Here is a 12,537-nt window from a genome sequence, read left to right as displayed (position 1 = left end):
AACTAAAATTAAAGCTGAATGGTATTTATTCAAATTCAGTTGCACACAGTATAGTGAATATAGTGGCTGTATATAGTGGCTTCAATATATAAACATACATATAATAATAATAATTGCTTACACTTATATAGCTTTTCTGTACACTCCACTCAAAGCGCTTTACAGGTAATGGGGACTCCCCTCCACCACCACCAGTGTGCAGCCCCACCTGGATGATGCGACGGCAGCCATAGTGCGCCAGAACACTCACCAGTGGGGAGGAGAGCAGAGTAATGTAGCAAATTCATAGAGGGGGATTATTAGGAGGCATGGGAAATTTGGCCAGAACGCCGGGGTTACACCCCTACTCTTTTCGAGAAACGAGCTGGGATTTTTAATGACCACAGAGAGTCAGGACCTCGGTTTTACGTCTCATCCAAAGGACGACGCCTGTTTACAGTATAGTGTCCCCATCACTATACTGGGGCATTAGGACTCACATGGACCGCAGGGTGAGCACCCCCTGCTGGCCCCACTAACCTCTTCCAGCAGCAACCCTAGTTTTTCCCAGGAGGTCTCCCATCCAGGTACTGACCAGGCTCACACCTGCTTAGCTTCAGTGGGTTACTAGTGGGTTACTAGTTGTGAGTTGCAGGGTGATATGGCTGCTGGCGATACTACTTAGTATATATACTAAGTCCTGAAATATTTATTTAAAAAAACTCACATGATGGGCTTCGATTTTTTCATTCTATCACATTCTTACTTTGTGCCCTTTTTTGAATGTCATTATTGTATCGACAGGGGTTGAGTTTACTTTGTTGACTTGAATGTGTTTTGTAAAAAGGAACAACAACTTGATGGTTCAGCAAATACAGACAGCTTACTGTAGCACAGCCATGACCCACATTCTAAATGTGTCCTTCCAGTTAAAATGCTATGGTTTCTGCATAGTTTTATTATTTTTTCTTATGTCTAATAGCTTCATAATTAGTCTGTCGCCCTTCTGCTGACCAAGGATAGTGTTTTGATTTAGTGTTCAGAAGCATTAAATTGAAAAAAGCCTGAGTCTTTTAACAGTGTGGAAGATGTTTTTGTAGGAAAAAGTAATAACTTACCAGTGAGCCTGTATTTTCTCTTTGCCTTGCACTGCAATTTATTCCATATGCCTCGCTGAAAAAAAATCTGTTTTATTTCATAGTCAGTAATTTTACATTTGAAAGCTGTCTATAACGAGCACTATGAAGGAATTTGGAGGTTTTCCTAACACCTTTGTAAGCAATGTTAATTTGCAAAAACCTAAGCTTTGTGTGCTGCAAAAACCTAAATTTTGTGTGCCTTTACTATGCAGTGAATTGATGCTTTTTACATAATTTACACAGTAAAGTTATACCTTAGCTTTTTATTCTGTTGCCTGTATATGAGGTTTATCAGTGGACTTGGAGTTTTGCTCAGTCCATCAATAATAATATGGAATGTGGATTTTTAGATCATCTGTCTTTTTTTAATTTTCCAGCCAACTACTAAAAGGCTCTGACCTTTAACAGGAAGAACTCAGTGATCCAAATGCAGAGAGCAGGTTTAGAATAAGAACTGTACCATGTGTTAGTTTTTGGAATGACTGTAGCATTTGATCACAGATTTAGGTTTTACTTTCTCTGTGAACCAAGTAAAGACCATAGCCTAACTATTTTATTGTGATAAGGTATAGAACCATTTGTGGATTGATAACATAATCAAAAAGAATGTATTTTGCTTTAGTGGTGATAAGGATTTTGAGTGATTAGAGATTTGTTTTTAAAGTTATGTTTTTAAAGATTAAATATTTAAATTAATATGATGCTCTTCATCCTAAATGATACTAAAACGTTTTCCATATAGGAAGGGGACCACTTCATCCACCATTGAAGTGAAGCACTCAAATGAATGACACGTGACAGCTTTTAAGTTAAAAAAAAGTTAGAAACTGCTATAAAAGCTGATTTAAGGTGAAACTTTAGGGAGGCTAGAAATTAGTCTGGATACCAGGAATGATATCCTTACTCTTACCAATAGTACCACGGGGTTTTGAATGGCCAAATAGCTAGGACCAAGTGATGGAACTCCCTACACCACAGTGCTCCTAGTCACCAGATTCATTTTGGAAGTTTTGGTTTCCAGCGAAGAATGCTGTTGGTTCACCAAGATACACACAGAAGCAACTTGGTTCTTCCTGGAGGTCTTGCGTCTCAATATAAACCAGGCCCAGCCTTTTTTAGCTTGAAATCTGCCAATATCACGATAGAGAGTGGTAATACTGTCTGTAAAATATCAGGAACACCATTTGAATAAAGAATTACATTTATAACCTCATTTAATTGTATTCCCATTGAGTTTACTGAGAATTTCAAAAGCCAGGTAACACTATGGCATAAATGACACTGTAGATATTTTGCCAGTTTTAAAACAGGTCATGGACATCTTGAAGCATCTTTTGTACCATAGTTAGTACAGAACTTCTGAATAGAAGTTTTATAATGTTATTTCCATCTTTTACCAAATGCCTTATAGAAGACTCCTTTTTTTATAGGAGTCAAGCTATGGTCAAATGCCATGGAGATACTGGATGAAAAGGATGGGGTTGACACAGAGCTGCTTGTTTATGCCATGACATTAATTAACAAGGTGAGTGAGAGACTCAGCTGAAGTGTTTAAGAAAACATATACTGTACAGTGCCTTCCAAAAGGGACTGCAAGGTGACTACTTATTTGGCTTTACAATCAAGCAATTTGTATTACTAATCATTAGATTAATATGAGTGATAAGTATAATATATGTGTTATTTTGGGGTAATTACACCTGTAAATGTGATCGTATTAGAACAAAAACGTATTCCAACCCAGTGCTTTCAGGTATGGAGGTATTGGAATAAGTTAGCCAGTCATGGGAAGCTGATATATTGGCTTCTTTCAAGAAAAGGCTGTTTGAGATTCTTGGATCAATATGCTACAAACTACCAAAAGGGCCAGATGAGTCCAATGGCCTTCTCTCATTTGGAACCTTTCAGTTGTTCTTATTTTTAAGTGTCCTTAGGTATTTGGATACTTTCACAAAGTCTGTATTTAGTTTCATATCCCTTTGAGGCAATTACAGCTTGAAGTCTTCAAAGTATTGAGCTCATCAAACTCTTTATGCAATCATTTGAGGTGTTGTGCTGCAGCCACATTGAGTTCTTGTCTATTCTAAGAGTGTCCTGACTAAACGTTTTTCTTCAGTAAGTAAAGGGCATGCTCAATTGGACTTGCTCAATTTGGAGATTGCCCTAGTCTCTATGATTTTATGAAAAGGCAGCACAGTCACACAGTAGTTAGCATTGCTACCTCCCAGCGCTGGGGCCCAGAGTTCAGATCCAGGCCTGGGGTGCTCTATATGTGGAACTTGCACCCGTTCTTAGCAATGATAGGTTCTGACTCCCCGGCAACTATGAATTAGATTTTATGAAAGAACAAGGATATTTCTTAAAAAAGGGAATGGTGTAGAGAGTCTCCTTTTCACAAAAAAGCAGTGCGTCAGTCAATACAAGAGAATCAGATTTGGAAATGCCAAATTTCTAATGAATTTAGTCTCTTTAAATCACAATTTCCCTTTGCAGTGAAGCTGAAGATGGTTAACAGAAAAGGCTAGTTGCTTTTTTGTTGGAAATATCTCTCATTTTTTACATGCTTCTCTTTCTCTATGTTTAATTTAAGATATGAGTGATGCAGAAAACAAATGTTTATCTCCTTTTCTGTATATATGTAACTATGATGGGATAGTTTGTTTCACTGCTAAAGCATGGCTGAAAGTAGTGCCAAAAGTAGGTTTTTGTGCCTTTAAGGGGATGTGCCGAAACTCATTTCTGTTTTGAATTTGCAGACACTAGCTGGCCTGCCAGATCAGGATTCTTTCTATGATGTGGTAGACTGTCTGGAAGAGCAAGGCATTGAAGCAATTGCACAGAGACACTTGAATAAGAAAGGCACCGACCTGGATCTCGTGGAACAATTTAATATTTATGAGGTAATTCTTGATTTCAGCAAGGGCTGCAAACGTGAATCTTCAGTGTGTTGTCTTGGCAATGCCTTAAAAGCTACTGCAGCATGTATAACAAGTTCAAACAGATTAGCCTGGCACAGTAATCTTAGCTCTCTCATCCCTGCATCGATCTCAGAAGTACTTGGTGCAGCTCAGACATACTGTAGGTACTTGATGCCTTTATTTTTACTTTTTTGGTTACTCCATGACCTGTATTGTAATGCTCTCACCTTTATAATATTTGTAAGTAACGAATCTCTTAATCTAAATCAAATCAAAATTAATTTTATTAACTTTTTGGATTAACGGAATTACTTTTTTAACTTTGTTATGAAAAAAATGCTTTTAATTTTTTTTAGCCATTTTACAGGTTCACAGGAGAAGATGAAAAGATTGACAGAAGAATCACTTGACAGAAAACAAAAGTTTAAAATTCTAAAAAAGAGATATGTAAATCAGATTGGTGGAAGAAATAATCGAATGTGATAGCTGTGTATTTTCAGTTATCTTTCAGCGTTCATTATATACACGAAATTAGTTGTGTATGTGAATTTGAAAAAATATTTAGTGCTATTAAATAAAACGATCAAGAATCTTCTGACTCTGATTCCCCTGGTGTTGACCTATTTAGCAGTAGGACCTTGGACTGTATGATGGTAATGGAGCAATTCATCTGCCACATCAATCTCTAAAAAGAATTAAGAAATGAAAGTATTTGCCTCAAGTATTTGAGAGATGAGCTGGAATACTCTCTGTCCATGAATCTAAGTAATTTACTAACAACAAGAAATAAAGTGCAAAAAAACTTGGTTATGCCTGGTTGTAACATAAGGATGTTTTAGGAGTGTTATTTTAAGCAAAACCGAAGGTATTACAATATTTGAAAGTTGTGGTTAGGTTAGCCGTTGATAAGTCTGCTCATAACTTTTTTAAATGGAAATTTTGTTCCAGATGACACTAAGGCACGAGGATGGCGACGACGATAGCCAGCCCCCTCCAACGGGACGCAAGGATCGTCGGCGAGCCAGTCTGGGAGGCACGAACGAGCGGCGGGGCCTGGAGCGCCGGAGGAGTCGGAGACATTCCATCCAAAACACTAAGGGGCCCACATCCGCCCCCGCCAGCCCTAGCAGCCCCTACAGCACCTCCTCCGGCGGCTTCACGCCCTTCAGCGGGCAGAGGATCGAGGACCTCAGTGAAAAGTGAGTAAGCGATGGCCTTCAGACTGCATGTTATTAAAGTCGCCCATCTTCACGCAAACTTGAGATAACCCCTCCTGTAATGCTTCACCTCTCCTTTACCAAAGGCACAGAGCTCGGATTTATGGCTCTTTAAATATTGTACAAAAGGATTTAAATCTAATAATCTCAGGGTGTTAGTAGTTCTGTTTTAGAAACAGAATCCTGATTGCATTTAGCTGCATGAGTGGAAACTGCATTGTACTAGTCATAACAAGTAAACCGTTTGAGCTGAACTGCAGTTTCTGTCAGTAACCTGAGAGTAGAGGAATCATCAGATTGGTTTGTTGATCCTGAGATGACTTTTATTATAAGTGATAATTCCCGTTATTTTGGATTTGTTGTGTTGATTAATGCCTGGATTGAGATTTTTTTTAAACAATTTATCACACTGTAATAGACACAATTTGGGGAATAATATAAAGCAAATCTACTCAACCTGTGGTCCCTCAATTCTACTCCATCAGACAATTTCCTGTGGCTTAATTATTAATTGAGTATTATCAGGTTAAATATACTAAATAGAATGGATTGGATTGCCTGCCAGATGAGTTGTCCTGATCTGATGTATTATACTTATATAAAACATTAGGAGCATGAATCACATGTAGAGGAAAGCAGAAAATCTACTTTAAGAAAAATTGTTTTGTCCTACCACCAATCCCCTGATATATCCAGCTGTTACCATGATCTCATGACTGTTCCTCCAAACCAGACACCTTCATCGCTCCTCACCTCCTTAATACCTTCTTCATCCATTCTTTCCCACTCTTCCTATCTGTCTTCAATGTTCACCTTCTGTAGTTGGAAACCTGAGAGCCATGTGGGCTTCCAGGGTGATGGGCGGTTTGACAATGAAAGCATGTTTGAGGCTGATTTTGCACCGTGGCCAATGTAAGTTCAAGTGTTGTGAAGTGATGTGAAGCTTGTACGCAAAGCATGGCTCTGCATTGTGCCATGGACATGCCTCTGTGTCCAGCTCTGAAACTGGGTTGACTTGACTGTAGCTCTCCACTATGTTAAAGAAGAGTCTTTAATTAATAGTGTGGTGTAAGGCAGATCTTTCAGCTGTTGTCAAAAACAATTTTCCTTAGCTAGATTTTTCCACAGTGACTGTCTTCATCTTCATGTTTTCACAACAGGATTGACCAGATTTGATCAACTGCCGCAGGGCATTTGATTTTTCATTCATCTTTATGATCATAAGATTCATCCTGTAATTCACTATTAACAATATTTATCCTTATCCATACACTCATATTGATTTATTGATACCTAGGGATACCTATAGAACATGCAATACTACAAATGCAAGACATAATATATTACACTGACAAGGTACATTCAACAGAAAATAGCAGAAAACACTTTTCCTGTTAAGTTTCATTGCTCATTATTCATTATTACTGTAAAGGTCAAGTAGCAAACCATGCTCTTATCTAGTGAGTATTCACATAAGATAAATTGATTTTTATTTTAAAAAAGGCAGCCTGGGGAAAGATTGTATTGTCTTAATCTTCTTGCACTTAAGGAGTGTTCAGAAAGCTCCACTGTCTGGTAAATTAATCGAGGTCTGCATACAGACAAATAATGGAATTTAAACTTCAATTTCTTGAGTAATAGATAATTAGGAAAGGTCTGCACATATTTAAATATAAATCTTAAAGTCTATATTCCACATGGAAGCCACTACTATAAACTGAAGCACCATTAAAAACTACTGCTATTGCTCATTTCTGAAGGAGATATGGACAGAATTACATGTATCTCTGTTCTTTATTTTGTCAACTATTTTACTTACAATTTTCATACTGCTGTTCTCCTTTACTTTTAGAATGAAGTGTTCTAACTTGGTTTTCTAAAATGTTTTTACCAGAGGTGGCTCTAAACTTGAGGAGAGATATACTATGGTGTAAGCACTAATTGTAAAAACTGTTTTGATGGAATATGCTGCATTATTAGTTCTGTGAATTTGAAAAAAATGGGTTGGTGGTAACACTCTGGCATGAAACACATTCAGTAGTAGATAAATGTTTTCCTAAGGGTGTTACATCCTTCTTGTTTTCAGTTCTCTTGCCCGCTGAAAATCCAGAAATCCTGCTAATGATGTTTTTGGAGTCATTCTCCCTTATAATGGAGTTTAATTCTTCTGTTAAGAATTTGTGGTAGTCTTTCCGCAGTTAGGCACTCAGCCAGCCTGGAACAGGCTAATAAGCTGGGAAGTGGAGACATTATTAAATGCACAGAATTTCTAAGCAGGAAACAGTGTTGTCTGTGGTATTTTATCAACTTTGAAGAGGAACAAAAATTTTGTTACTAAATCTAAGCAGTAGGCAATGCAGCTGTCTGGTTGTTATAAAGACGTCACCTGACATAACCTGCTATGATATATCTTAAAAGTATGATGCAGACTTTATGAAGGGTTGTCATATTATTTACCATGGTATTTTACCATTGACGTAGCTTAGCATACATTACTTTTACTATGGTTTCCAGAGGGTTTAACATGTCTTTACATTGCCATACTGGAAAGTGAGTCAACCGTGATTTAACAGTTAAACATTCCATTTAACCACCTATTATAATATATCATAATAGTCAATGCAAAGTGAAGTAAAACATAGTGAAGGAATGAAAGGAAACAGGAAACCATAACAAAAGTTTTTGTAAATTGAAATGCCACAGTTTCCCTTTTGTGAAAGTGGTTGTAGACTTTCAGAAATGCCTTAAGTTTGAGTTTATTTTTGTGGAAGAGGGGGGATACAGGAGTAGCTTCAGGAGATGAGTCGCTGTGTATTTATGTGCACAGCTGAATAGAGGAGAGACAGCAGCAGGTGAAAATAGGGGAATACAGTTTCTGGTCTTCACTGCAGAGAGCAGAGGCTGTAACAGGACAGTTAGAATTGCCACAGGAGAGGGACACTCCATGTTTTTACTCATGTGGTTGTCTGATTCTGGATGTGTTAACAAAAGATTGAGCCTCTCAGGATGTCAAATGGTAAGCTAACAGATTCCTTTAAGCAATAATGGTATTTGAGGTTACAATTCGTAATGTTAAAACGTGCAATATGCTCTACTCATAACAATTCTAAAAATGTAACTTAAGTAAAGCATGTTCAGAGCATTTTGGGGAAATCTGCATTTATCAGAACTGTTTTACATCATGACCTTTTAGGTAAAATCTAAAATTGTTGCTTTCATTTATTGCAAATTAATTTTATCCTTAAATTGCCATGCCATAATTTAATAAGATGCGGAGACTAACTTTCTTAACAAGGGGATCAATATCAGCTTACAATTTCACAACAAAATGATACATTAATTTACATTTTTCAGAACTTATCAGAATTTAGTTATTACTTAAAGTGACTTGTTTAAAGGTACAGCAATGACCCTTCTTGGATTTGAACATTCTATACAACAATCCGGGGCAGAGTGTAATTCAGTACTCCACACTTCTGCCCTATAATAATTGTCCTTTAAATATGGATAATCACATCTCCTAATAAGTATATAATAATATTTCAATTTGCCTGTAAACAAGTTACATCAGTACTGTATAAAGTGTTGGTCTGGTTAGTTAAATAACTTTCACTCTTCTATTGTTAATGGTCTAATTAATGGTCTAATCAGAGAAAGAGATAAAGGAAATACCTGTTCATTTAGATTAATAATTTCAATGGAGTGATTTTGCATTCATGTTTAGGAATTTCTTTTAACCTGTTTTAAACAGTGGAAGAAAAACAATTGTGTAAGTTAATTTTATGAAACACCTAGTGCATTTTATCCAACTTGATAGTTAGTAGAAATAATTAAACAGATACAAGGTTCCTCTTTGCCATGACTTAATATGATATTGATCATTGATACACCTGGACAATATTGAATTGTAATTGTAAGTTTGAATGTAAGTTTCTTTACCTTCCTTGACTATCAGTGGACTGGAACTTTAGCAAGAATATCTAGCATGAAGCAGTAAATATCCAAATGTCCTACTCATTGAATGAATTGGTAATCATTTGAATTTGTGATCTTACAAATTATACTCTTAACTAGAAAACAAAATAGTTTAGAAAGCTGCCAAGCAAGTTCCTGCACATTTACTTTAATAGTGTGAGCAAACGGTGAATAAGCTAAGGCGAAAGTAGAACGATACCAAATTTAAAACTCATTGGCTGTTAATTTTTTTAAAAGTGATGTATTTGACAAGATAACAAAATTGTGATGAGAAAGCCAACCTGTGTTAAACAGGTACCCTGTTTTGCTGTATTGGAATCACTAAAATAATACCTACCAAGTTTAGAGATAACTGACCAAACAGGATTTGTAGAAGAGCAGATAGTGTTACAAGGTTAATTTTCAGAGCATGTGAATATGTTTACCTAAAACATCATTAGATATTAATGTAGGTTGTCATAAAACATGTAGATAACCTGATTAAATGTATAACACAAAGACTAGAGACACATTTGTTTAATGAAAATTGGTTAATTTAATTAAATGATCCAACAATAAATATCCTTGTGTGAATAAGCAGATGAACTCTTTTGTGAGAGGAATTGGTGGCATCTCCTACAGCAGCAACGGTATCAGCTAGACATTTCCTGTTACCGTCTTTTATTAATTTTGGCCTATTTACCCTCACAGAACTGTTAAGTTGGTGACATGCAGTATGAAAGTTTCATTGCATGAACAGCTTGCTTCAGATTTTGACTATTCTGTCCAAAGAATGTTCTTATGGTGGTCTTGTGGATTGCCCGGTGTTTTTTTGATATATGCGAGACTTAGTTGGCACTACATAGTACTGTATCTGTACATTTGGTGAAAACTAAACATTACCTTCCAACAGAAGAACCTCATCTTGACAGTCCAGCATAGTGGTGGGAGTAACATGGTTTGGAGATGCTTTGCTGTGTTTGGGCCCAGACAGCTTGCCATCATTTACTGAGCCATTAATTTAGTGTTGTAGAAGCAAAATATGGAGGAAAATATCAGGGTATCCATGTAATCTTCTTAAGCTAAGCAAAATTAGGTCATGCAGCAAGACAGTGATCCTAACCATATAAGCAGATCTACAACAACATAGCAGAAATTTCACATTTTGGATTGTCCTAGTTAAAGTCCTGAGCCAAACCCTTTTGAAATGTTATGGCTGGACCTGACGTTAGCTGTTCATGAAAAGAAATGCACCAGAAATCCCACAACATGGCAGATCAGGTGGAGATGTAATACATTTGCTCACCAGTCAGTGGGAAATTTAGGACCTGGATTTTTGGGGAATTTAGTCAAGCCACTAGGTTTAACCCTGAGGTTATCACCCCAGATTCTGTTTTAAAAAATATTCTAAGACTTCATAGGTAAAAGTACTAAACAGACAAGTCGAAACGCATCTTCTTTCAGCAAGAGCAACGTGTTTTGTTCCATAACTTTGTTTGCTTTTTTGAGACTGGTAGCCTATTTAAATATTAGAAGTGATTGTTATCAGTATAATATTTTTTATGCTAAACATATGTTGAAAACAAAACATATTAGTTGATTTATACACAGTTTGTGATGTGTTTTCAAAATAAAATGTGTATTTTATATGGTGTTTGTTTATATTACAATTGAAATTCAATTATTAACTATTTTTTTGTTCAGCTGGGATGTGCTCATCGGAATGTCTGTTGCTCACATGGTATGCTTCTCATTAATTATTATTGGGTGATATAAGCCCTATGTTGAGCCAAGTCTGTATGTCCTGAAAAAGTATTTTTGTGCCAAAATGTTGACAATATAATAATGTATAATGAAGCTGAGTATGTGATCTGTGTTTTTAATTGATTTTAGTCAATTTCCATTGGACAGTACTTCATTAACATTGGATGTGTGCTTTTCCTTTTTGAAGTTTCTTCAAACATGTCTGACTCAGCCAAAAAAGCTGTTAAGTTTCACTAGGAAGTGTTTAATCCCAGAAGTTTCTAAGAAGCTATAGTGATTCAGGAACTGTCATAATAACTTCCTTCTGTTGCTGCATCGTTGCAAAGTCAGTTTGATGACAACCTGGAGACGATTTCTTTTTTCTTGTTGTTCAAAAAACTTTACCTATAAGCAGTGTTCATTTGGAATTTACACCATGATGTTTTGCTCTCTTCACAGTACCACTATAGGAAACCTCTATATACTCAGGTGTCTGTGTTTCAATTGAACCACCACCTCAGAACTGTTGAATAATGTGTAGTCTAAAAAGGTATAACAGAGTGGTTCCAGCGCTTTAGGAACAGTTTCACTTGGTATTTATTTTTACCACACAGTATTTGAGAAACTGTTAAGTATGACAGGCTTTTTCCCCCCCGAATGTTGCAGTCTTTAGGCATGGTTATTAAAACAATATTTTTTTCTGGCATACAGTACGCATTTCTGTGTATTTGCCAAGTTGTTTAAAATACTTATTCTTGTGGTACTTAGTTGTACAAATAATATACTTAAACATAAACCCTGCCTACATGTTCAATTCTAATAGTAATTCTAATGATTTAATTTGCCTATTCTTTTTGTGGTTCTTTCTGTAGGCCCAGGATTATTAATACATTTGAAACACTATGGTACCATCCACACAGATGCATTTGTACAGAAAAATAAGACCAACTGCAAGTTAGGACTCCCATTCAGAGTCAAGAATTAACCAAGGTGTAGCTCCAAAGGTGGAGTTGGGTGGAGAGGAAATGCAAAAAGAGAAAGAGAGGAACTTGCTATAATCTTTTATCATATCATTCTTAGATATTGTTTTTTATTAGATATTTTATTAGGTATTCTGCTCCCTAACTCTGAAGTACTATATATCTGGGAGCCCCTGTATCTTGCTGAAACAAGGTATGACACCAAACTAGTGAACTGAGTCATAAGTATTTATTCAGAGTAGAGGAGCTTTAATGTAAGAATTTTTACACCAACATTAGACTTACAGTAGAATTTAGAGATCGCAAATTGGTTCCAGATCTGCCTAAATAGTAGATGTCCTGGAACCGTGGTTGAAATGCATTTGAAAAATTCTGAAGGGTTACTATTTAAGTGACTGAATTTTTCCCAGAGCATTCCCCACCATGTGTCCTCTCTGTTTTTATCTGTGCACTGTATGCACCTATTTGTCTTTCTACATTTATAGCTTCCAGTTCTCAGATTACTGTTTATCTCTGTGAATCCAGCTATTTATTAAGCCATAAATCCCAGGTATATGTATAACCGGAGCTTTAAAGTGTAAGTGCATAAAATAAATCAGTAACTTTA

General features: G+C 36.3%; 1 protein-coding gene across 6 annotated transcripts in view; it reads left to right on the top strand.

Moving 5' to 3' along the window:
* The window catches only part of fhod3a (formin homology 2 domain containing 3a), a 240,149-nt gene that overhangs the window by 168,631 nt on the left and 58,981 nt on the right, over window positions 1-12,537 (top strand). For 5 of the 6 annotated variants that reach the window (XM_015356991.2, XM_015356990.2, XM_069195146.1 and 2 more), the window contains exons 8-10: window positions 2,549-2,643; window positions 3,875-4,018; window positions 4,985-5,235. In XM_015356991.2, the coding sequence (XP_015212477.1) occupies window positions 2,549-2,643; window positions 3,875-4,018; window positions 4,985-5,235 (490 nt within the window). Of the gene's footprint in view, window positions 1-2,548; window positions 2,644-3,874; window positions 4,019-4,984; window positions 5,236-6,075; window positions 6,166-12,537 lie in introns of all 6 variants that reach the window. The other variant, XM_015356989.2, reaches the window with a different exon arrangement.

This window comes from Lepisosteus oculatus, chromosome 10 (assembly GCF_040954835.1).
Source record: "Lepisosteus oculatus isolate fLepOcu1 chromosome 10, fLepOcu1.hap2, whole genome shotgun sequence".
NCBI lineage: Eukaryota > Metazoa > Chordata > Actinopteri > Semionotiformes > Lepisosteidae > Lepisosteus > Lepisosteus oculatus.
Note: the sequence above shows the minus strand (reverse complement) of the source record. Positions and strands in the feature narration are given on the sequence as shown.